The following is a 25001-nucleotide window of genomic DNA, read 5'->3' on the forward strand; positions in this document are numbered from 1 at the left end:
TAGCGGGAGAGGCTGTGTTAAGCTTGAGGTAATTATGTGATTCAGGGGGATTAATCATGTACACAGGCCCCTTCTGCTGTCTCAAGCTGCTTTGTGATAAAAGACTGCTTTTTTAACAGTGTTAATGGAACTGGACGGACGCCAATGCCCTAACGGTTATTAGAGAACAAATGTAAAATCAGCTCCAGACACAGTTTACCAGCTGAGAACGGCAGGTTAATGTCTTATTAATGGTCTGCTATTCCCCAAGCTCTGTCATAGCGGTCTCACTGTAAGAGTTTCACTCCTCTGTAGATTCAAGTTTTGACCAGCGAACGTTCTGATAACCCAGGGCGTCCTGTTTCTTACTGATTAGCAAATTCCCGCGTGGAAGGTCAGAGGAGGAGGGATGTGTGAAGGCTCGGGGAAAAAGATCGAAAGGGAGCCGAGAGCGACGTGTCTGTCTTTGTGGGAGAAAGAAAGAGTAAGAGAAAGGAGAAAAAAGAGAGAAACTGATAGAAAGGCATGACAAAAGAAAAAAAACTTCAAAAGTTTGGGTGTGACAGAAATGAAAACCATGAGAGGTAAGACAGAGGGAAGGAATACGCACAGTCAGGTTGAATGACAGAGTGAGGGGGGATCCACACAATATGGGAGGGGTTGCAGTGTCATTTTAAATTGGAACAAGGAGAATCGAGAACAGCATGGAAGGGTGGGAGGGGGCTTTCAGGAGAGAGAGAGAGAGAGAGAGAGAGAGAGGTGGGGGGGTCGTCTATGCAGAGGATGAGTGAGAGAGGGAGAGAGAGAGAGAGAAAACACATGAGAAGAAAAGAGGCACAGGGGATGCCGCAGACACACAAGTCACATCCAGCACAATTAAATTGGTACTGACAATGATTTATTGGGACCTGTGAGGAGAGGAGATTAATCCATAAGGGTATAGAGATTGCAGAAGCAATCACATACCTCTGACACAGCAGCAAAAGAAGAGAGAGAGAGTGTGTGAGTGTGTGTGAGAGAGAGAGAGAGAGAGAGAGAGAGAGAGAGAGAGAGAGAGAGCAGAAAGCAAAAAAGGTAGAGAGGATTCTTCGGCAAGTAGAAGGAGAAAGAAAAAGAGGAGAGAGGAAGAGGATGCACGTGAAGGAGCATCCAGACAAAGAAAAAGAGTTAATGTTCTAAAAAAAAAAAACAGGGAAAGAACAACAACAACAACAACAACAAAAAACATCAGCTTAAGGCACTTTCCAGGATCAACAAGCAACAGATGAGCCAAGAGAGAGAGTAAAAAAAAAAAAAAAAGAAAGAAAGAAAGAAAGAAAGCTCAACGAGAAGATTTTGAATAGAGCGGATAAAGCTGACAATCTGTGTAAACGCCGCACCAAGAAAGAGACAGTGGAAAAGCCGTGAAGAAAGGACAAAACAGAATCAAACATATACCGTTCAGCTCTACAGGTAACCGGCTTGCATGTGACGATAACACTCAGTGACAAAGACTGGAGGGTGACACAGGATGACAGAAGGATGAGAAGTAATGGGGGGGGGGGGGGGGGGGGGGGGGATGAAAAAAAGAAACGGAAAACGATAAGAAATGCATAAGGAAGTTTTGGCTCACTGGAGGTGTTTATGGACAACATGAATGCATAATAATCTTGTTAAGAATATGATCGTATTTTTGGGCATATTCTGTGGAAGAAAAGAAATGATTTGCCTTTATTTTTAACAAAGATCGAACAGTGGGTTTTTTTTTTTTTTGTCTTTGTTACAATCTCTGATAATAAGAGGTTTGTGTTTGTTGCCCTGGCTTTCTGTTTATTTCTCCTTTGTGCTCATTGTCTTTGGCCAGCCTCTGTTGTCTTATTGCACAGACACAGTGTGGTGTATGTATCGTTTCCTCAGTCGTTGTAGGAGACTGATTTGACTGGAAAAATAAGACGTTTGACTCTAATGTACGCTGCGGTATGGCAGAACATAAGGCAATTCGATTAGAGAGAGTTATTGAGTAGGAGTCATTAGATAGTCATTGACAAGGTAAGATTACTACCATAAATTACAGGCAGTCTAGAAAGAGAGTCAGGGAAAGGTTAGGGGGGGGGGGGGGGGGGGGGGGGGGGGGGGGGCGCAGTGAGAGAAAAATCATTGTTTGATTAGTTCCACAGAGAAAAAGAATAGTGCAGAGATACCCTTCACTGAACCTCTGGGAGATATCTAAATGAACGCATTTAGAAATGGAAGTTCTTTGACATTTTGAGGAATCACATACATAGGAGGAGCTGATGAGTTGGGGAGAGAACTAAATGGGCTGAGCCTTTCGTGATCCAGAGCGTTGGGTATTGGAGCACTAATTACAGAATCAGTTATTTGAATTCCTGGTGGAGTCTGCTGCTGGTGTGCCCATAGGATGCGTTATTAGCCCTATATGAAAAGAGAGACATGAGTTGCTAGTTGTTCGCTGAGGGAGAAATTCGTTCAGTACGCTGAGGTGTAGTGCGGCCATTTGGAACAGTGCTGCCACCTGGTGTTAGATTTTTCAACAGCAAAGAAAAATGTAGTTGTCAGTGAAGGTATGTTTTTAGCATCGTGATATTTTTAGGAGTGAGCGCTGTTCTGGTGTAACAGCAACCAAAATGTCTCAAAAACCAAACAAGTTTTTAACCTTAAGCAACACTAATCTCTTCTCTGCTTGTGCATTTCAATCATATTCCAGCTGCTTTTTGAAAAGAAAAAAAAGAAGAAGTATTTCAATATGATTCAGTGTATGTTGACATTCATTACAGGTGCTCTCACAGAATGCAGATTAAACTCCTGACCGTTTTGACCATTTGCCTGGTTTTTAACAAAAGGTGAGAAGTCAATGCCATATAGTCAAGCATCAGTGACTCATTACTTGAACTTTTTGTATTGTAAAACATCCTTGGTAATCCTTACTCTCTCTCTCTCTCTCTCTCTCTCTGGAAACTCTGTAGTGGTGGTGTTTTTCCTGGGAGTCATGGGAGTCATCACTATGGAGAATGGAATGACTCTCAGCTACTGCCCACCATTCAGAAACTGATGAAGGGCTACAACCGCTACCTTCGGCCTAATTTCAATGGTGAGAGTATAGCATCCCATACACATACAAAGAATATGAGAAGACTAGTGTTTACGTTGCCAAATAATATTTTTGCGATTACGGCTGTATGTGAAATACAGTTTATGTAAATGAAAAATAAGGCAACATTTGAAATGGTCTTTTCGTCATCTCATTTTATCTCATCTCATTTCATCTCTGTCTCTCTCTTTCTCTTTCTCTCTCCATCTCTATCTCTCTCTGTGTGCCACCAGAGGGTCCTGTTGAGATTGGAATGAGTCTGGATATTGCCAGCATTGATGCCATTTCCGAAATCAATATGGTACAATTAATTCACATTGTCCTCACAAGACACACAAACTTCCAACAACAAACACATCAATGCCCACACAAGCACACATGTATGTTTGTCTTAACAGGACTACACAGCCACCATTTTCCTGAGACAGCGTTGGCGTGATTCACGATTAGTATTTCCTGGCAATGAGAGTTTGAGTCTGGATGGACGTCTGGTCTCTCTGCTTTGGATCCCTGACACGTTCATCCCAGATTCCAAACGCTCCTTCCTTCACGACGTCACTGTGGAAAACCGACTCATCCGCATTTTCAGTAACGGAACTGTACTGTACGCGCTCCGGTACGCAACAAGTCCAAAATAACACAGCCGCGCAATACATACTGCATACAATTCAGACAACCAGCAAACTCTTCTGTTCGTCTCTGTAGCATCACAGCCACCATCGCCTGTAACATGGATTTAACCAAATACCCGATGGACAGACAGGTGTGCCTGCTGCAGCTGGAAAGCTGTGAGTATCTGTCTGAACCCATTTCTCTTTCAGCTCTAATCCCAGAATTCCACTTGCTATAACTGTAAACAAAGCAGTGTTTACACATTTTCCTCATCTCTCTTATCAGCAAATGTTAGATTGCGTTGGAAGCCGTCCAAGGTTGTTTGTGAACATTTGCATGTGTGTGTGTGTGTGTGTGTGTTTGGCTAATAGGACTTGATGTTTGTGAACATTTGCATGTGTCTGTGTGTTATTCAGGGGGTTATAATCTGCAGGACGTGGTGTTTTACTGGACACGTGGGAATGACTCAGTGAAGGGGTTGGACACATTGCGCTTGGCCCAGTACAGTGTGGAGAGTTACCATACTTCAGTGTCTAAAGCTGTATACGAAACAGGTATTCAAGCACTTCATGATTTACATAAACCAAAACAAATTACATTAAAATCCTCCATTATCAACACCAGCCACACTTAATCCACACACACATACACCTAAAAACACACACAAAAATAAAGTTGGGTGTATGTGTATGTTTATCTAGTTTCTAAGTGCGTTTTATATCTATTTTATATATAGCTTTATATGTTGTTTTTATGTGTATATGTTTGCATCTTAAAAGCCAGACAAAATGTTAATTGTTTTATACTTATTGTGTGGCGGCTTGTGTGCGGAATGTGTCTGTCTGTGGATGCTAGCTGACAGTCTGGGTTCTTCTCCTTTTGTAGGCATGTACCCAAAGCTGGTCCTGCACTTCTCCTTGCGTAGGAATGTTCTCTTCTTCATTCTGGAGACCTACGTACCCTCAACTCTACTGGTGGTTTTATCGTGGGTGTCCTTCTGGATCAGTCAGTCTTCAGTCCCTGCTCGTACCTGCATTGGTCAGTCTCCATTCATTTAACTAGTTAACTAAATCTCTGAACTCATTTCTCTCTCTCTGTGTGTCTTTCTCTCTTTCTCTGTCTCTCTCTCTCTCTCTCTCAATCTCTCTGCCTCTTCTCTGTCTCCTGTCACTTATAACCTCTATTTACATTATCAGTAGTTTAATCTCCAGTCACGCTCTACCAACCCTACCATTTGCTGGTTATATTTACAAAACATTTTCACTGACAACCAGAATGAAAATTCACGCTTGAAAATTCACCTGTACAATAGGGGTGACAACTGTTCTAACTATGACCACACTAATGATGGGAGCAAGGACGTCCCTACCCAATGCTAACTGCTTCATCAAGGCCATCGATGTTTACCTTGGCATCTGCTTCACCTTTATCTTTGGAGCTCTGTTAGAGTACGCCTGTGCTCATTTCTGCACCATGCAACACAAATCAATCGGAGATGTGCAGAGAGTGAGTATGCAGTGTGTTCAGTGTACTAAACGCTGCTTCTTATGCCTGGAATATTGTAAAACGATATCTTTTTTTTTTTCAATCTAATTATATAGAAGACCTAATCAAAAGAATGCAATATGCCTTCTTTTGACCTCTCATTTGCCTTTTTCTCAGGAACTTCTGAAAGAGCTTGATGAATCAAATGGAAACGGGTCCATTCAATTAGTGCACCCGACATCACCCAAAAAAGTGCAACGTGAAGAGTCCGCACAGCAAGAGACGAACGACCAATCAGTGACGTGTGAAGGAGAAGAATCAACCGAAAAGAAGCGAGGACAGGGGTGTGGTCTCTCCTCAGTGAAAGAGGTATCCCGCAGAGCCGTGTCACTGCTGAGCGTTGAGAATCCTCATCATATCGACCGACACGCACGAGTGCTGTTCCCAATGGCATTTTTAATGGTCAATATCCTATACTGGCTCTACTACCTTTTTATCTGAGGTCTGAAGAAATGGACATTTTGTCTGTTCTTTTCCCCATCTCTCAGTACGGCTTGAGAAGTCCTGTTATCTACAGTAATTGATTAAAAGTGACTTGATTCCACGAATCCAATTGAAAAAATAAATGTCAGTTCCAATGTTACATTCCATTGTATAATGCATATTTTAAACTTTACATGCTAAAAAGAAAAAAACAACAACGTAGGACACCACTTTTTCTTACCATATGCAACCGTTTCGCATTTGTATATGTTGTGGTTCTGTGATTAATGCAATCTGTAAGTGGAGTTCTGCAGAAGAAACAATCAACCTAAATTTCAAGTCGACGTTTCTCAGCGATGAACCACGTTCAGAAAACACCCATTACTGATCACGCGGACCTGCGCAAGGAAACAAAGAACAACGTGATAGTAACGGACTCAGCTGTGTTCAGACTGATATAATGAACATCTGTTGCTATATTTTAACCTTTTGATTGTTTGATGTTATTTTTCCAATATTATTTCCGAAGTGCTGTTGCCTACATGTGTTCACATCAGTTTCACAGCACAATAATGACATTAAACTGAACAGTATTAAATGTCGTTTCGGCCATTTTGATGTAAACATGGATTATTTGACAAAATACTCTTAATAATATTCGAGACCGCCATCATTTCACATGCAGCGTCACTGGTCTGTTACCATTCCTGCAGAAAACAAATTGACTGTATTTGTGTGTTACCATTCCGGCACACATGAGGGCACTATAAATTTTAAAAGCGTGAAATTCAATAACTATGAACTAGAGAGCAACGGCCATGAACCAATCAGTACATGGGTTCCCATTTAAAAACAAGCCGCCGACCTTCAAATTTATATCAAAACTACGTCTGATTCAGGGAATACGCAATACCAAAGCAGATATACGGTATGTTACGGGGAATTACCGAAACTGTTACCTTTAGTCAGTAACATTGTACTTATATTAACGTTTATTCATACACATTTACCGAAACTTTGTAAACTAAGGAGGAGGCAAGATGACGTAGGTCCAGAGTTTTATACAGATAGTTAAAACTACCTTAGCTAGCGTAGTAAGCTTAATTAGTTTTCAGCCCGGCAGCAGAAATGTACATGTAAATTAAATTGTGTTGCGTAAACTACTTAGATTATTTGCGTCGTCTAATGGGGCTTTATTTCATATGAATCATCATAACGGTTGTGAATGTTGCCTTTTACTGCTATTGTGTTGCCCACTGACACCAAACATATCAGTTGTAACTGAGTTCATGCAGCTTGTGATAGCAATATGACAATTGTTGGCGGCTGAGACAACAATAAAGTCCACTTTGCTTTGATGCCTAACTATTGGCTTCCTTGTAGTTTCTAAAGTATGGCTACAATGATCTATATCGATCAAGAAAATGGCAGTCTCAACACGCCAGCAATAAAACCCCGTCAGAAGCTCCTATCCGTGTCAGGTAAGCTATTTATGTGCTGATGGTGGCGTCCAAATGCTATTGGGTGACGTCATCGTCTGTAAGGGCTCCTGCAGTTTTGGGTTTTTTTTTTCCCATTCTCTTTTTCTCACTTTTTTACTTACAAGCCCATGTCACGGCTGTACTTTTACAGACAAGTGTTTGAAGACTCCACTCTCGGAAAAATCGAGTCTCAGTGCACCACTTAAGTCCAACCGTAAGGCTTTGGGAACCGTTAACAAGATCGTTGCCAATTCTTCAGTCTCCCAAAAAGGGGGGCAGAAGTCTAAGCCAATTGAAGCCCAGGTTCGTCACTGTCATGGAGAACCTATTTTTGTATGGTTTGTCCAGACCATAAACAATTCGCACAATTACTGAATCATTTCATATCTTATAGAAATGTAAAGTACCCCCTCAGCAAACAAAAGAAGAATATCCAGAGATTGAGAAGTGCTTCCCATACAGCCCAGATGGTAAATATTTGAAACATACATTATTGAAACATACATGAAACGATGGTCTTATTCCTATCTGATGTATCTTGGCTTCTTCTTTACCCCAATATTAGAATTTGAGACAGATGATGTACCAGAGGAAGTCCGTCTGAGTCACCTCTCACTGGCTGGCCTTGCACGCCTCCCCAGGCCTTCAGCCCTGCCTGAGGAAGACTTTGATATGATTGAGCCCTGTCTGCCACCTTCACCAGTCAAGAGTCCCACAGGTACACCACAGTTCCATGACCGTTTTACATGCGAGAACTAATTTCATGAGAGAAACTTGGTCCTAGCTCTGTTTCTGGTCTTTTCCTCTCATTTTCTACAGAAGACTATTCGGCTGAACTGAAGGCTTTCCTGCAGACCATTAGTGAGCTGACTGTTGACCTGCCCCCAGAGTGTGAATACTAAACTGAAATGTTTCTTTCTTCCTGCTTTCCGTGTGTACATGTTTTAAAATAAAGTGTTGGTTTTTATATTCCCCTTGAACATTCTTTTTTTTTTTTTAAAGCCATAGACATTGTTGTGAGACACTGTTGAATATCATTTAATTGAAGATTTATTTTGTCTGGTATCAAGGCAATATGTATGCTTTTGTGACTTCTCCATCCATTAAAATAACAATCCACACAACCACTGCAAATAAATTTATTATGTTTCCCTTAACCGTTGCCATGAAAATAATACAATAAAGTGCAAATGTCAAATGTTACTCACATTAAAAAGGAGGCTTTGAGGGAGAACAAACAAAAAAAGTTGGATTATACTGTCTTCTAAGTCCAGGATTGCTGTTGTTACTTGCAGTCAGAAAAAGTTAAAATTTAGGATATATTTACAATTTGAAGTCATATATATACAAAAAGTGTTAATAGCACCATGGTGTCAGAAGTTCTGGTCTCGTTTAAAGCCATTGTAAATGATTCTGCCTCTTGGCTTGAGGTGTAACAAACACTAAAACTAAGAAATTTGTTGCTATAAAAGATAGTTTTAAGGACCTTCAGCATCAATAATAAAGAAAACAATAATGAATACGATTGATGAGAAAACCGATCAAAATTGCATAGTTTCTGCTTTCAGACAGATTTGCCCACAATGGCTTGAAAAAGAGAATTGGTAAAGGGGAAGGAGAAGACAGGGCACTATTAAAAATATGTACATCACAGCAGTCTTGTCCTTCCTTTCAAAAAAAAAAAGATAAAATGAAATTTGTAATAATCCATAATGGGTGGGGCCACCCATGCTACCTCTCAATACAACTTACTGTCCTTTTCCCTCTGTTCGTCTGCGATACCATTTCACGCCCATCCATCAAAAACGACTTTCCTTTCCCTTCTGTGTTACGTCAACGTACCTTCTGGAACCTCTCAGAATGTCTACGCCGGTTGTGTTCTGAGTACTGTTAAACTAACTCACAAAACTACAACTTAGACTTATGGTGCCTCTCTGACGCAGTGTGTGATAAAGGAGTCCTCTACATCTGTTAAAATGACTCTGTAAATGTAGTGTACGGTAGTATGTGTTTGAATCGGTTTTGGCCTCAGGTTCTCACACAACACAATTCTCAAATAAGCACTTTCCTTAAGTCCCCCTCTTAGACTCCCATTCCTGTGAAGAAAAAAAAAGAAAAGAAAGAAAAAACACACCACTATTTAGATATTCTTTGACATTGAGAACTGTAGTATAAATTACAGTACAAGTGGAGTTTACAGTAAACATTCAGAACTCTCTGCACAACTACAATATAAAAGCTGGAACGCTCACTGAAATCTGATTTATTTCTACATGCGGCAAACGAATGGAAAGCTTGTCTGGTTAATTTGACTGTATTGGCCAATACTGATGACTATTAAAGGACAGCTGGGAACTGACAAGACACTTCTAATGTGATTATTCAGGCAGATACAGTGATATTGCTGTGCTTGCAACGATGGATGCTGATTACTTGAATATTGCTGTGTGTGTGTGTGTGTGTGAGAGTGTGTGTATGTGCGTGTATGTGTTAACCTTGGCTTTCTGCATGACATTTCCCTTGGCGGAGGCATAGATAGACGGGGGCCGTCTTCGCATTTCTGAGGCACAGTTAACTGGTAGGACGGACTCACTGTAAGTCGTCTCACTTTTCTGTACCAGCAAGAGAAACACAAATTACAGCAATTTAGCTTTCAGTAAACATCTGCAATTTAATTTTTAAGTTTTATATTTATATTTTTATTACATTTTTTTAAGTTATCTGACATTTGTTTGTCTCAGAATTAACAAGCAAAATGTCATTTTTTTTCAATGATGTACTGATATAACAAAGGGTACCTTTGCTCAGTATAACATTGTTTTCAACACGTTTTTCTCATTATTCTTGAGAGTTCCTGCTTTGACAGGGTGTAAGCGTAACGTGGATTTGAATTCTGCACCTTGTTTACCGGCTTGCTCTCCACGGGTGCCCCCAATGCCCCTCCTGCCAAAGATTTCTTCAGGTTCTCCTTGACCTGGCTCAGCCGCAGCTCCAGGTCCACCCGTTCTCCTTCTCTGATTCGACAGCTCTCTTCCAGCTTGGACACCTTTTCCTCCAGGGCCAGCCTCTGTTTATCTACAGTACCAGACAATTATAAAAACACTGTTCACACACTGAATGCATATCATATCTCATGTTACATGAATAAAAATACAGGTGTTACAGTCTCATGCCCCAGACATGCTACTTAATGTCTTTACAACTAGGAAATAAGACATGTAACAGCAGATCTGTATTTTACACACTGAGTCCCTGAGAGAAACACTTGCTTAAACATTTAAGTCAGGTACTTCATTTTTAGGCTATATGGGAAATGAACAGTAGATGGCGTTATTGTTTCAATTACAGACTTTCTATGCATTAAAGAGGAAAATGATGGTATTCAGACAGCATCCAATATTAAAATATGACACAACTTTTCCTTTCTTGTCTAATAACCTAAACCAGTTAAAAAAGGCTGTCAGATTTTAAGATCGACACGTTTAACTGAGCACTCCCTTTAGAAACACAAGGACGAAACCGGTCACTTCTCTCGAACCTGTTGCATTCTTCATCTTTTCTTTGGCCTCTCTTTTCTCCTTGCGTAGCGCGACTAGCGCCTTCCTTATGCCATCTCTTTCGTTCTCCAGTTCCTCTTTCTCTTGCAGATAGCGTCTGGCGTCTTCCTCCGCACGCGTTTTCCCATACTTCGCATACTGATTTGCGTCTGGAAGGGTTAGAGAGGGGTCAGAGGTCAGAGCCGAGAAAGTTGTGGGAAGGTAGCAGGGCCACGAACACCTTTCTCACAGACACAGGGAGAAGACACATCAAAACCGAACCATCTTGTAAAGCTCAAATTACTCCATCTGCCCGGGATCTGATGGATAGGTCTTTGAACTGACAGTGTGAGAAATCCTCCACAACATTACTTTTGAAAAACGACTCGGAAAACGGCAAAAAGAAAAAAAACTGGCCTTTCTCCCAAAAAAATCCAAGCGATAAAACTTAATCGTTCACCTTATTTTACGGACAATAACACACAAACTGCGCAGAAACAGTTGAGACATTATTTTCAACAGAAAATGTGAAATAAAAGAGGCAGTGAGAACTCTTCTATTTTTAAGCGTCCCTTTTTAAAAAAAAAACACACACACACACACAACATGTGCAGTGTGCTCAGCTTAATTGGCATGTGACTCACTGGAGCCGTGGCACTTGAGCGTGACCTGGGGGTTTGTTTTCCGTGTGTCGCTGCTGGAGAAAGACGAGCGACGTTTGATTTGAGGCCCGCCGTTCTGCCTCCCGTCGTCCTGCTGTGAAGGAAAGGAGAACGAGAAAAAAAAAAAGATGATGTTGAGAGGAAGCAAATGAAAGAGGAGGGTAAACAGTGAATCTGTAATGAATACGGAACAGTAACGCTGCCGGAGAAACACACACACGCAACTGTCAAAATTCCTGCATGCGGGGACAGTTCCAAATAATATTGCTCATTGTTCAAGGGCTACAAAGTTTAATTAATGGGGCATTGGACATTGCCTGGCCTTTGTGATTTTTTTTGTCATATGTGATAGCAGTAGGAGGCTTGGCTCCTTCCCGATGGGAGTCATTTCTTCTGTGTTGGGATCTGAGAGCCCGGTGGAGAGTTCAGCAGGGGTTTAACAAGCTGTTCAGAGGCCAGAGGCCGTGCCGTTAATCCAGCTCCTGCTGTCCCCACCCCCACCTAGCTTTCGCCCCGCAGAGAGAGTGATCGTACCCCGCTCACCTTCCAATTACGCACAGCCAGAACACTCTTCTCTCTTTCCCCGACACACACACACACACACACACACACAGGGGCAAGCGCAAAACACAGCCGTGTGGTGGTTCTTAAAAGCCAGATCTGTATTAGATGTATGTCTGGGGGAGGGGGTGTTGAGAGGGGGTGTGGGGGGTCTTTGAGTGAAAGAGGCTATGCAGAAGACAAACTCATAACCACTCAAAGAAGGGAGGTTGTGACGATCTTAAACAGCTGCGAATGGGACAGACGGTATAATTTCACACACTCACTCGCACTCCTATACTTCTAAGAGAAGTCCTTGTTGAGTAGAGACATACTCAGCATTCAATCTCAAACAGCAGTGCTAATGTCTGGTAAAGATTACTGTGTGCTCAGAGCTGGGCACAGACACTGTGAGGACTTTGTTTTAGAGGAGTGTGTGCATGTGTGTGTGTTTCTGTTTGTATAAAGACTTATGTCAATGCTATTTTTACATACCTCTGGACCCTCAAAGGGAACCTCATCATATGTCCTTGAGTCTGTGGAAGTGGCCCAACTGAAGGAAAGAAAAAGGCAGAAGAGAAGGGGAAAAGAGAAAGATAATGAGGGACACTTAAAACTGTCAGTTGAAAGCGGTTTACTTTCACTGTTCCATACAACCAGCCCTCTGTTACTCACAGGAAAGAGTGTCGTGCAGCTGTGCGGATGTTGGCAATAGTTTCCACGTCGACGTAGTCATAGTGCAGGGATTCCGGGTCAGCAGAGGAACCCATCTCTGCCAGGAGAACTCCGAGCCAACGACCCATCTCCTCCGAGCAACTCGCCTGACATATACACACACGCGCACACACACACACACACACACACACACACACACACACACACACAGATGCAACCTTGAGCTCCCATGAGTAAACAGAAGGAAAAACACCATAACAGATCACAAAGCCATCATACATATATATGAATTCAACTTGATACAGTGAGACAAAGCCTGATTTTTAAAGCAACAGATGGAGAAATTTAATATCAAAACCCCCCCCCCCCCCCCCCCCAAAAAACGTTTTTCTCATAGCGGTTTACCTGCGATAAATTTTCTCCTAAATCTCCACTGGTGTGAAAATCAGACACTTGATGTGGAAGCTTCTGAAATGTTCTGTGTTGGCCTGGTTACATTTCTGTTGTTAAAACCCTGACCTTCACTTTCATACCTCTAGGGCTGCCACCTCGTTGCCACCTTTCAGGATCCGGAGGGCGAATGGATGCTTGGGCCCGAGTCCCGGGACAACCTCACAGCCGTGAAGGGCTACAGAGGTGTAAGGTACACGCTGTTCACCTCGCTCCTGGTGGAGGTAAAGAAAACCGCCACGCACGCGGCACCACTGTTCCTTCCAACACTGATTTACTAGAACACTGATATAACCTGTAAAAAAAAAAAAAACCACACACACACACAGACACAAAGAAGGCAGGATTAAAACAAGTCTGAGAGGAAAAAACTTTAGAGTCAGCGTCTTTGATAAAAGTTGACCTGAGTTGTTTCCTTAAGCTTAGCTTTATCCAAATCCTGCCCCTGGAGCCTTGGTGCTCTGGACATCTGTGCTGTTATTGCATCTCTGTTTTAGTGACCCATAGGCTTGATACTGAGTTGATGAGCTGAATAAGGTGTGTTAGGGATGGAGAAGATCCTAAGTGTGTCGTGCTATAAGTATCCTGGACTAGGACTAGGAAACATTGCTTCGGTATAAACTTAGAATATTTAGAAATTATACTAGAAATTGTGATGCAAATGATATAATACAACAACAAGCATCTAGAGGCGTGGCCTGAGGCTATTTTCTCTGTAGAGAAACGACCGCTCTGACACAAGGACGTATACCTGTGTCAGGGGAAAAAAAAAGAGTTCTCATGGGTAACGTGTCAAAGAGAGGGAAAAGATATTTTATGAGGAGGAAAAAGGTTTTCACCGGAACGAGGGTCTTCGTCAGGGGAGGGGGTGCGGGCGTCTCCGGGGAGGGGGGGTTTCCTCTTTGAGAAGCTGATGATTCTGGTGATCTTACGACCTGCCGCTCTACTAACTGTACCCGTCAGCTCTGACAGTGCTCCCCGCTTGGCCTTACCTACACACACACACACACACACACAGGCACACACACACACACACACAGGCACACACACAGGCACACACACAGACACACACACAGACACACACACACACACACAGAGATAGAGAGAAAGAGAGAGGGAGAGAGAGGTTTAGCATAAAACAGGATGGGATATGACGTGTGGTCAGTGTGTCTTTCTCTTATTAAATATAATGAGATGGAAATGACTGGTCAAAGAGTTTAAGGAGAGCTAGGTGAAGGTCAGTGCTACACAAACTGATAGTACAGTACTGTGCATAACACAGCAAAGGATAAACATGACCTACAAACGGCCAAGCGTGGAGACACACACACACTCACACACACACACACACACTCACACACTCACACACTGAAGCCTTTGCAGAAGGGCTTTGATCACACTTTCCCTGTGAAACCATTTCCTGGCTTTGTCTCTGTATGAGTGGACACTTTGAAATGGGGGTTAATGGAACACCTGGAAGATGCATGACTAAGTGGGTGGGAGGAAAAGACTAAGAGAGAGAGAAAGAAAGAAAGAAAGAAAGAAAGAAAGACTAAAGAGGGGGAGATCTTTTTCCTTTTCTAAAATTCTACTTTAAAAAGAATAGGACATACAGGCAATGGTCTTTATGGTCATAATTTATAATTCTAAAATTTTCATCTGTTTTACGTGAATTTCTATCCCACGTCTACCGACATATATATTTGGGATGAAACAGAAGAACTACACAGGGTTGGATAAATTCAGGAAAACCATCCTAGGTCAGAAGAGGTGGGAGAAACCTCACCGTTGTCTCGACCGTCTCCGACAGCGATGTTGTCTGAGTCGGAAGCATGTTTTTCAGCAGACAGCCTCTGTGGGAGAGAACAACAACATGGCCGGGTCATGAAAGGTCACACAGGAGAGATAGTTTGCTGGGTAAGAGTCTGTACCAGTGCTGTGGTAGGGAGTAAACAAGCCAAAAGCAGGTTCGGTCAGGAAAAACACAGTCCAGACGGTAGCTTCCCAGTTCCCCCACTACGCTCTCTTCTTCCTCAGAGCTCCTGCTGTTAAATCAGGCTAAACGTACCCCACTTACCACACGCACACACACACACACACACACGCACATACACGCACCACACACGCACACAAGCGCACACCCACACACACACCACACAAGCACGCACACATACACACACACACCCCCACACGCACGTACACGCACCACACACACGCACACATACACACCCCCACACGCACGTACACGCACCACACACCCCCACACGCACGTACACGCACCACACACGCACACAAGCGCACACACACCACACGCACGCATGCACATGCACACACGCGCACATGCACACATACACATACACACACACGGAGGTCATAATGATGGATAATCTTCATTTTGCCTCTGACAACAGGTCACTTACTTAAACATGTTATTTCTAGCAGCACTGACACAATTTACTGCTCTTAGTGTGACACCTCTTAATCTAGGCAGATGTTGAGTTCAACCAGGCAGTTAACTCTGGCTACCACCCTGTCAGTTTGTTTACTCTCGTGTTTAGGCACCGCTTTATAGCCGTGGATAAAATATAATTGCGCTCACGGTGGAAAACGAGACACTTCTCATTCGCAGAAACGTGTTTATACGGTGCTGAAAGTGAACACGTATTTACAACAGAGACATAAATTAAACAGGAAAAGAAGTTCAGATCATTTCCACAGTCTTTGGGTTGTTATTTGGATTACCTGAGTCAAATTTTAGTTAGTGTAAAAGCCTTTTTGGAATACTTTGCAGTACTTTGCAATAATGTAATGACACAGCTGCCAAATAAGTAATCCAGCATCAGCTTTCTCGTCGTGTATTATGTTCCATGTGTTTATGGATTATGTGAGAATGGGTGTATATCGGGTGACCTAAATTGCCGAGTGCTTTACCCTGTCCAGTTCTGTCTTTCTGAGGACTGTAGGAGAAGTGGAACCATCCAATCCGTTTCCTTGTCCACTGACCTCGCGGACCACCTAGACAGAGAATGACACGCATAGCAGTGGGTCAGGATTTGCAAAGGAACAAACACACACACACACACACACACACACAAACACGCGCGCGCGCACACACAGATACACAGACATACACACAAACACAAACCTCCTCTAGACTACATTGTTTAATGTTTTCTCTGGCTTCTGATTTAGATAAGTAGGACTCTGTTCTGAACACAGGACTCCGGTCCTCAGACCAGAGAAGACGATTGGGGGGGGGGGGGGGGGGGGGGGGGGGTAAGTAGCTTACCCCCAGCCATTTCTCCGCTTGCTCCTTGCTCTGCACGGCCAAAACCAGGGTCTCTCCCCCAGGCAGAGAGAAGCGCAGCTCGTGTTTTTTCCTCCGCCCGTCTTTGGGCACGTAGATGACGTTACACAGGTTGAGTGGCAGGTCCATGTAGGGGGACTGGTCTTTGGAGCTTTTGTAGCACTAACACGGAAAAAGACGCATACAAACACCACATTATAGTTTCTACCCAGTCATCATCCAGCCCAAAATTAGACAGCGATATTGTTTTTTATCCATCGCCTTAAAAAAAATACACTTTTGCATGGAGGTACAAAAAGATAAGTACGTGGTATATCAACAATATTTTCCTGAACCTCTATACTGGAGACAAGTCCACTTCTCTGACAGAAATGGAGAACATGCAAAGCGGTAAAGGTCGATGACGGATGTTGTTACAGTGGATGTGAAAAGGTAAAATGTTCTCTGTGGGGGCGAGAGAGTTCGGGCCCACCTGCAGTCTGTTCTCTCGGATGACGGTGAGCTGTTTGGCCCACTGGCCGAAACGTTTTTTCCGCAGGAGGAAGGCGCAGATGCGGCAGTCCCTCACCGGGGCCATGGAGTTTTCCTCGGAGGGCCACTGGTGAGTCAGCCTGGGGCCTTTCTCCTCCTCCTCTTCATCGTACGACTCGTACGAACTGCTCAGAGCGTCCGAATCGTTGTCTGTGTGAGGAGACATGCCACAACCTGAAGATGTGAAACTTCACCGAACTGCTGAGAGAAACTAGCTACTTATTTTATTGTCAGTCAAACCAGACAGTCCAGTTACTAACGATTCTACAACTAATTACCAGCACTACACCACACAAATAACAAAAAGCAACAGTTTTTGAAACTGAACAGTAAAATACTGAACAGTGCCATCTTTTGTACTTAACGTTGAGTAGGCTGCAGCCAGCGTATAGAGAGACACTATTTAATAATTGCCTTGTATGAAAAGACTTACAGGAGTTTTTGCGTCTTCCATTCATGCATGTGGTTGGATAGTTATTATCTGCATCTTCATAATACCCATCTTCAATGGAGTTAGGAGGGCTAGAGCTGCCTAAGGGGTCAGGGATGGATCAAATGTCAAAGGTCAGATATCATTCATTCATTCATTCATTTTCTCAGTTGCTTATCCTAATTAGGGTCGCAGGGGGGTGCTGGAGCCTATCCCAGCGCTCATTGGGCAAAAGGCGGGGAAACACCCTGGACAGGTTGCCAGTTCATCGCAGGATATAATACCTTCTTTGGTCAATTCTAGTACCAGCACATTCAACTAGGTATCGTGCTCCCTGTGGCTAAGATTCATGGTACCGGGTTAGTTTTCCAGCTCTCATATTAAGAGGTACATTAAAAAAAAAATCATAACATTTGTTTCTCACATACAGAAGGGTTGTGAGAGTGCCTGGCTGAATCTTAAGAGTTTATGTAAATTAGTAAAAGACCCTGATGGTAAAAGACACAACAGAGACTACGAGATGTCGGCTGATTCCAGCCTGTGATATTTAACAAAGCCCAGTTGCTTTGGGTCAGGACTCACTGCGGCTGGTGATATACTCGGGCATCTTGCCAGGGCTGAGTGGCACAGCCTCTTCGTAGTAATCCTCGGGAGGGGGCGTGTTGGGCAAGGGCGGTGGTGAGTCTGTCGTGCTCTGGTCCAAAAAAAAAAAAAAGAAAAAAAAAAGGTCAAATTCAACGGTGTGGCTCAACAAACCCGGTGACACTTACCATCTGTCTGCCTTAGCACATTTATTCTCAACATCTGTTTCTCTACGCAAAAGCTAAACAGACACAGCTCTCCTACTCAACAACAACTTTGGAGAAGATATGTAACTGACGCGGCTAATCAAAATGAACTTCAACAGGCCCCTGCAACCCAGCTCTGAACCAAATCCATATGTCCTTCGGTGGTACTGTCTTAATTTAAATGACAGCGCACACACGAGAGGCATGTGTTCGCGGAAAGCACACCCCCCCCCCCCCCCCCCCCAAGCATCTGGAGCGGTCCGCAAGCTTCCATTAAAAAATCACGACTCCTCTGGGAGTTGGGACATGTGGAGGAGCGGTCAGTGACGTGGGACAGTGACCGTGTAAAAAACGGCTTTTTGGCCCCGCGTACGCCCCAACTGCTGGAAAGCAGCTTCACGGGACACCCATTAATCTCAGTGCAGTACCTCTCTGTCAAATCACCCCACCCCTTATTAAACGGTGACATCACAACTCACAGTCCACTCATTTATTATCGGTGACCTGCATATGTGAACAATATGAGAGCATGAGACGTGGATTAGTTCTCACTGGTTTGGAAGGAGGTGTTTGGTCCGTGTGGTCTTTCTTTTCTTCTTCTGCTTCAACTTTAAGTTCGCCCAAATCACAGTCTGTGGAAAAGATGGGAAAACACATTCGGTGTCTACGTTTTTGCTCAGGAGGATTCGTACCGTGTGTGCAAAGTGTATCTCCATAGTGTGGATTTATTTCCTTACCAAATTTTTCAAACAGGGATTCCACAAAGCTAGTGCCATTTCTATACACCGAGGCATTCACATATAAGTACTCTGTCGAGGTCACTGCAAGTGCAGAGAGACAGAAAGAGAGAGAGAGAGAGAGAGAGAGAGACAGGGAGCGCAAAAGGAAGTTGGTAAGTAATCATTTTCAAGGGAACTGGTATCTCCACAGGGCAAATTTCTGTATCTGTTCACCAAAATCCTCTTGGATGAGGAAAAGACAGCCCTCTCAAAACACTTTGCTCTTTATTGTTCTTTATCTCATCTGTGCGTGTCTATCAGATCATGACAGAGTTATGTAATGTAGGTCTTTGTGGCGGGTTGAATGTCTACCTGAAGGCTGGAGCTGCTTCAGAAGGTTTCTCACGGCTGTCTTCTTCTCTTCTGTGGCAGAGCTCAAACTCTCGCGATCCAGCAGCTTCAGCAGCACATTCAGCTCCGTCACCAGGAGCTCCATCGCTACGGGGGTCAAAGGGCAGGGCCGTCAGACAGGAGAGCAGACTACACAATTTCTCTTTCTTTGTCATAACAACAGATCGATTATATCAGGAGCGGCCATGCACCGCAAACAGCTGTGACATTTTAAAACAAAAAAAAAAACAGTTGCACATGAAGAGACAGAAGGAAGGAATGGAGGTGATGGATTCGCATTTTTTTTTTGTTATGGAAGATAAGTCTCTCTACCCCTCGGATGATTTCTGTGCAAGAATGAGGGAATCAAGTGAGATCAAGTCGCATGGGCCCTTGTAACACAATATCTCGCTCAGTGTCCGTAGGCTTTGCTCAAGTGTCAGCTAAATGCATGAGTTATGGGCAGAGGAGAGACAGCGTCAGGTCAGCAAACTTTCAACTTGGCAGTGACTCAGAAATCAAAACCCCCAAACTGGGCCACTGAGTTCTCTCCCCCCTGCACCCAAAAGCAAAAAAACAAAAAAAAAAAAAACCCACTATACCGAACTAAGTTAAGTGAACACTCCCACAATGGAAACAAAGACATCCTCTGATCCATGGCAAAATGCCCAATCTGCTCTAACTGATCACAGAGTACCTTTAGAGAATATTCCAGTGAATACAGAGAGAGAGACATCATACACACACAGAGAAAGAGAGAGAGAGAGAGAGAGAGAGACGCAGAGACAGAGACAGACTCTGAAAAACTCTCCCGTGCCACTCATATTGCAGAGTGAAGCAAATCAATACAACAGGTTTCATCTCTGAGGAGCAAACCTCCCAGTTTAGAGTGACTGTGAAGAAACGCCCTCTCTCACTCTGTCTGTCTGAGTGAGACGGTTTGACATGCAGAGGGTTTGACACTTATGAGAACTCTAACAGATGTTACTGCCCACATAGACTGCAGGCTTAATGGTGCTCACGCCCGGCGAGCTATTTGTGCAGCGCAAACCACGTTATAGAATGAACCGTGTTAACAACCGGGATATGAATTTGAGCTTTTGCAAAGTCAGCATTTTTGACACGTAAGAACATAATCAAAAAAAAAAAAAAAAAAAAAAAAAAAAAAGGCTTGTGTCACAATTCAAATAAATCAAGCCAAAAAGTGCCCTGAGGAATGAAAACCAAAAATAATAATCAAGCTATCATCAACATCTCAGGAAGGCCTGTTGATGTAGGGGGTGGGGGGATTCACCCTGCTTTGTTTGAGGAAAATAATACGGCTTTTCCATACCTCTCGACCCAGAGGACGTGAGCTCATAGCCTGAGCCCACATACTGTTAGAAAGAGGGGGAAAAACCTAGTTTGACTAAGCCTGACTGCCTATGTCCATCACACAGCTGCACATCTTGGCTCAGTGAGAGACTTAAACTGTGCCAAGGCATCCACCTCAGCTCTCTGGAGCTTACTCTAATAAACAGGCGTGATGCATCGGGGCTTGAATTGATTTCATATGCCAGCTACAAGGACAATATGCTATGAAAACACACAGACCCACACACACAAAGACACACACACACACACACACACATATATGCAGCCACGATCTTTCTCTCTCTCTCTCACACACACACACACACACACACACACACACACACACTCTCACCCAACAGCTGTTGAGTTGGACCAATTAGTGTATTTGTTGAAAACAAATTCCTCTGTCAAAGGCAGATTTGCTGAGACACAAAAGAGGCAACGCTTTCTACTGACACCTCCAAACCAAACATTAAACGTTAAATCACACGTAATGGTCACCACCCTCTCTCAGCAGTCCTGAGCATAATTACAGGGAGAAGTAGTTCCAGAGGAAAGAACTTGAGCAAGGGTCCAGGGTGTTTGTCTTCATGTCAAATCCTTACTCATCAAATTTCTCCATGGAGAAGGTAAAGATTTTATGATCCACAACAAAACAAAACAAAAACAAAAGGCAAAACAAGACAAAACACAAACTAAGACAAATGCATGCACATGCACGCACAAACAATTTAAAAATTTAGGTCAATATACATATAACTCCAAGACAGATCCGGTTTCTCAATCTAAGAGGCCCCAGGAGCAAACACAAAGCCTTTGTTTATTGTTGACTCACCTTGAGCAAACTCACAAAGGATCCTCCCCACTCGGCTATCTCTGTGTGTGTGTGTGTGTGTGCACGTGTGTGTGTGTGTGTGTGTTTCAACCACTTCATTCAGACCTGTTGACACAAGGCTCTTGACATTATAAAAAAAAAAGGTTGAATTTAAACTCCACGCTTTGCCCTGGCGATGACCCCCTCCAGGAGACATGGCTGAGAAGCAGTTTAATGTGGCACAACTGTAAGTGGGTGAATTGTAGCAAATGCACCAAAGGCGACTAAAAACAGCTAGCAGCTCATACAGCATTTTCACAAAAAAAAAAAAGAAATGTGGAATCATGTAAAGAATCACAAACCACTCACTCATATAGGTCAGCCGTATCACATTCTGGATGTGTGTGAGTGTGTGAGTGAGAGAGAGAGAGAGAGAGAGAGAGACAGGCATGGTGAAATGTATTGGCCATGCATAGCACTGCTATGAAGTCTGCTTATTGTACAGTTCAACTCTGAGAACAAGATATCTGGCCTTAAATGAACATCCCCATGAGTCAGTGAGGCTCCACAGGTAAGAGATAACCCACATCTTAAAACAACTGAGTCAGATCAAAAGAATGCTCTCAATAGCACTGCTCATATAGCAGTCAGCCAGCTACAGCTTTTCAATGCAAACAGAGACCTGTGTCAAGTCAACAGCCAAAGTCAATCATAACATCGTGTGAAAACATCTCAACGCTTCTATTATGGACGAGGAATTAAGAGTCAGGTGGAAATAAGTGTCGAGTTTGAGAGTTTTTAATGAAGAGAAAGACCTCAGGAGTCAGCTATGTCCAGCTTAAACCAACACAAAAAAAAAGTCAGTGGAGACTATATGATTCCCGCTGAGATACGGTCCCAGTGTGAGAGATCAAAAGCTTCTCTGAGCTTCTCTTTATCTTCAGCCGCACCTGTGGAGGGTCATTTCCCAGAGCCAAGCATAACACACTGCTCCAGTGCCCACTCCCTGTCAGAAACCTACACATGTGGTCTCCTCTGATAATACCACATCAAAAAACACTGGGTCTCCAATAAAGAGATCCAAAACAGCCAAACCCATCATCCTGGTGCTTAAGATATGTGTTATTCTCCTCAGTTGGATCGATTTAAAGATGTTTTTCACGGTTGGTCTGATGCAAGAAGCCAAATTCAGCTGATTTTGTGTGTGTGTGTGTGTGTGTGTGTGTGTGTGTGTAGTGAGAAGACAGAAGGAATCTCAGATCTTCACATAGAAACGTCTCGGAGGGATTTAAAAGAAAGAATGTTTTGATGCTCCACAACTGAATTAGTGGTACACCACTCACCATCTCTCACTTAGCTGCGAAGCACCGTTTAAGTCGAGAAAACATTCCACACCTTGTTAAAAGTGCAGAGTCAAAGAGATTTTACAGACCTACCACAGATAGTAATGCTTGTTTTGTTGCGAGAACCATCGGTACAACCGAGAACGAACTAAACGCTGATGTAAAAAAAAAAATGTCACGAGTAGGAGCGAAAACAACACCTGCTTAAACTTGTTTGAGCCAAACTGACTAAACTTTTGTTTTTTTTTTTCTCTCTTTTTCAACAGAATTTAATATGTACTCTCTCTTCGCATAGGCACTAAATAGATTCACCCCCACAACACATGTACATACGCATACACATACAAACATACACCCAGATTGGACAATCTACCTCATTCATAAGCATTTCACATTGAATCAAAACGACACCTCTGCAGGAAGTGAATTAATAATACCACTCAGTCACTTTCTCAGAGACTTTCACAGAGTGACAGACTATAACTAATTCAAATGTTACACTAAGGTCTGGGGGGGGGCAGACAATTATGCAGAGAAATACTAGCTTGGTTCAGTAATGTATCTGATTAGAGCTGTCGGGGGAATTAAAAAAAAACCACCTACCAGCGACAGCTGCCGAAGGCACAGACAGTCCCACCATCTTCCAGAGAGAGAGAGAAAAAACTGGCTGTGGAGAGGGCTACAATCATCCACTCGAGCTGGGAATGAATCTCTCTCTGACCTACTGACAAAGGACTGTAAGCTGAGTTTGACTCAACGAGTGAATGACTCAGTGAAAGTGCTGCCTGCTCTGTCTTTTTCTACAGTCCTCTCAGCCTCTCTCTTATTTAGGTTCTCTGTGGTAAAGGAATTCTCCCTCCTTGTCTGGCAAATCTGGTGTATCTCTAGGGGAGGGGACGTTGTTGCTATGTGTCTGTGTGTGTGTGTGTGTGTGTGTAAGAGAGTGTGAGAGAGAGAGGCAGAGAGACAGAGAGAGAGAAAGAGAGAGAGAGAGAGAGAGAGACAAAGAGAGAGAGAAGTTTGTGTAGTCTGCAGCAGGGGGGAGGCACCCAATTTTTAGCTGTAATCCTGAAGGATTCTATGGCACCTGGGACAGGCCTTGTGTAAACACACATACAGACACAAACACACGCACACACACAGACGCGCGCACGCACACACACACACACCTCCCCCAACAATCAGAGTCTGAGTCTGAATGCATGCCTACACAGCCAATGCCTTGCATTGCATTAGCACTCTATATGCACACTTTCATTTTAGTAATAACTCATCTGTATTCCTAAAAGCGTAATTACAAGCACAAGAGCTGTCTGAATCAGTCTTAAGAAAGTTCAATTAGTCAAAAAAATCTAAATCCCAATTAAAAAGAGCCAGACTGTCTACAGTTTTAATCTGCACAGTGCAGGACGTTTTGAGTTTGCATTCTACTAGATTCATGCACCGTGACAGCACACAATAGTCGGTTTTATGTAAACTGAGTATACATTTACAAGACAAAAGAAAAAAAAATATCCTTCAAAGATCTGCAAAATAAAAACCCAAAAAGACACATTTCCGTGATCTCTGCTCCGAGGTGTTGTGATTTGAGTCGCACTTCAGTGACATTCTTTTGTATTTGTCCAAGCTGATGGAGAGAGAGAGAGAGAGAAGCAAAGGTTGGCAAGAACAGACAATCATCAACACGCACGTGGGAGACTTCATGCCCGGAGGCACAACCTGAAACCACAGCACAGGATCTGACATGCAAAATTTCTAAAAGCCCACTCACTCAGGGAGGGGTAGAGCTGACACACACACACACACATACACACACACGCACATACTCTTAGATAAGCCCCTCATATCACTGACTCCATCTCTGCCACAGAAAGCAGACACTCTTCTGCCGTCACACACTTCAGTGTTTCTTAGGGCATGTTAAGATTTGTCCTCCTGAAGACGCAAAGGGTACGCTAAAGGCCCGTGGTACTTTAGCTCTAAAGAGCCCTCACTCTATGAGTTGCACAACACTAAAAAAAAAAAAGAAAAAAAAATTTAAACATGACTTATTTTATAATCATTTTTCTTTTTCTGACTGACATTTTGGGTATGTCCTGTGGGAGACATGTCCTCCAGGGATTCATAAAGCCAGAGACTTTGCGTTATTAATGAATTTGTGTCCGAGTGTAAGTGTTACCCCCCCCCCTAAATTATCGTTAATAAAACGACCCTTGCATGCGTCTGTGGTTTGGACCCCTCAGACTTGCTCTCGTCTGTTTGCGCCATCTGTCTGATCTCTCCTCTCCGCTAACTGTTGTGACCCCTGCCGTGACCTCTGGGTTCCCGCCGTCTA

At 43.2% G+C, this 25001-nt stretch overlaps 3 protein-coding genes across 3 annotated transcripts in view; 2 read left to right on the forward strand and 1 right to left on the reverse strand.

Annotated features, from left to right (window-relative positions):
- The first annotated feature begins 2766 nt into the window (after positions 1-2766).
- gabrp (gamma-aminobutyric acid type A receptor subunit pi) lies at positions 2767-6215 on the forward strand. Its single transcript, XM_030765550.1, has 9 exons — positions 2767-2819; positions 2964-3067; positions 3301-3368; positions 3466-3683; positions 3773-3855; positions 4096-4233; positions 4565-4717; positions 4992-5185; positions 5342-6215. The coding sequence occupies exons 1-9, from the start codon at positions 2767-2769 to the stop codon at positions 5663-5665; spliced, it is 1335 nt and encodes a 444-aa protein (XP_030621410.1). The 3' UTR covers positions 5666-6215.
- Positions 6216-7040: 825 nt separating this feature from the next.
- pttg1 (PTTG1 regulator of sister chromatid separation, securin) lies at positions 7041-8030 on the forward strand. Its single transcript, XM_030766870.1, has 5 exons — positions 7041-7128; positions 7280-7431; positions 7523-7598; positions 7694-7846; positions 7948-8030. The coding sequence occupies exons 1-5, from the start codon at positions 7041-7043 to the stop codon at positions 8028-8030; spliced, it is 552 nt and encodes a 183-aa protein (XP_030622730.1).
- An 827-nt stretch (positions 8031-8857) lies between these two features.
- The window catches only part of afap1l1a (actin filament associated protein 1-like 1a), a 24283-nt gene continuing 8139 nt past the window's right edge, over positions 8858-25001 (reverse strand). Inside the window, exons 2-19 of the mRNA XM_030765784.1 lie at positions 19139-19264; positions 18785-18868; positions 18600-18679; positions 17842-17953; positions 17263-17361; positions 16771-16979; positions 16281-16460; positions 15923-16006; positions 14778-14844; positions 13831-13983; positions 13075-13286; positions 12542-12687; positions 12362-12419; positions 11309-11420; positions 10667-10834; positions 10028-10203; positions 9624-9740; positions 8858-9224 (exon numbers count right to left, since the gene is read on the reverse strand). Coding sequence (XP_030621644.1) covers positions 9198-9224; positions 9624-9740; positions 10028-10203; positions 10667-10834; positions 11309-11420; positions 12362-12419; positions 12542-12687; positions 13075-13286; positions 13831-13983; positions 14778-14844; positions 15923-16006; positions 16281-16460; positions 16771-16979; positions 17263-17361; positions 17842-17953; positions 18600-18679; positions 18785-18868; positions 19139-19264 — 2210 coding nt within the window. The 3' untranslated portion in view covers positions 8858-9197. The remainder of the gene's footprint in view (positions 9225-9623; positions 9741-10027; positions 10204-10666; positions 10835-11308; positions 11421-12361; positions 12420-12541; positions 12688-13074; positions 13287-13830; positions 13984-14777; positions 14845-15922; positions 16007-16280; positions 16461-16770; positions 16980-17262; positions 17362-17841; positions 17954-18599; positions 18680-18784; positions 18869-19138; positions 19265-25001) is intronic.

Source organism: Chanos chanos, chromosome 2 (assembly GCF_902362185.1).
Source record: "Chanos chanos chromosome 2, fChaCha1.1, whole genome shotgun sequence".
In the NCBI taxonomy this organism is placed as follows: domain Eukaryota; kingdom Metazoa; phylum Chordata; class Actinopteri; order Gonorynchiformes; family Chanidae; genus Chanos; species Chanos chanos.

Bases quoted from the DNA above. Each gene is read 5' to 3' on its own strand.
- gabrp (XM_030765550.1), top strand. From the start codon at position 2,767: ATGCAGATTAAACTCCTGACCGTTTTGACCATTTGCCTGGTTTTTAAC. The intron at 3,856-4,095 runs GTGAGTATCTGT...TGTGTTATTCAG, and splicing joins CCTGCTGCAGCTGGAAAGCT to GGGGTTATAATCTGCAGGAC. The intron at 4,718-4,991 runs GTCAGTCTCCAT...CCTGTACAATAG, and splicing joins CCCTGCTCGTACCTGCATTG to GGGTGACAACTGTTCTAACT.
- pttg1 (XM_030766870.1), top strand. From the start codon at position 7,041: ATGGCTACAATGATCTATATCGATCAAGAAAATGGCAGTCTCAACACG. The intron at 7,432-7,522 runs GTTCGTCACTGT...CATATCTTATAG, and splicing joins CTAAGCCAATTGAAGCCCAG to AAATGTAAAGTACCCCCTCA. The intron at 7,599-7,693 runs GTAAATATTTGA...CCCCAATATTAG, and splicing joins CTTCCCATACAGCCCAGATG to AATTTGAGACAGATGATGTA.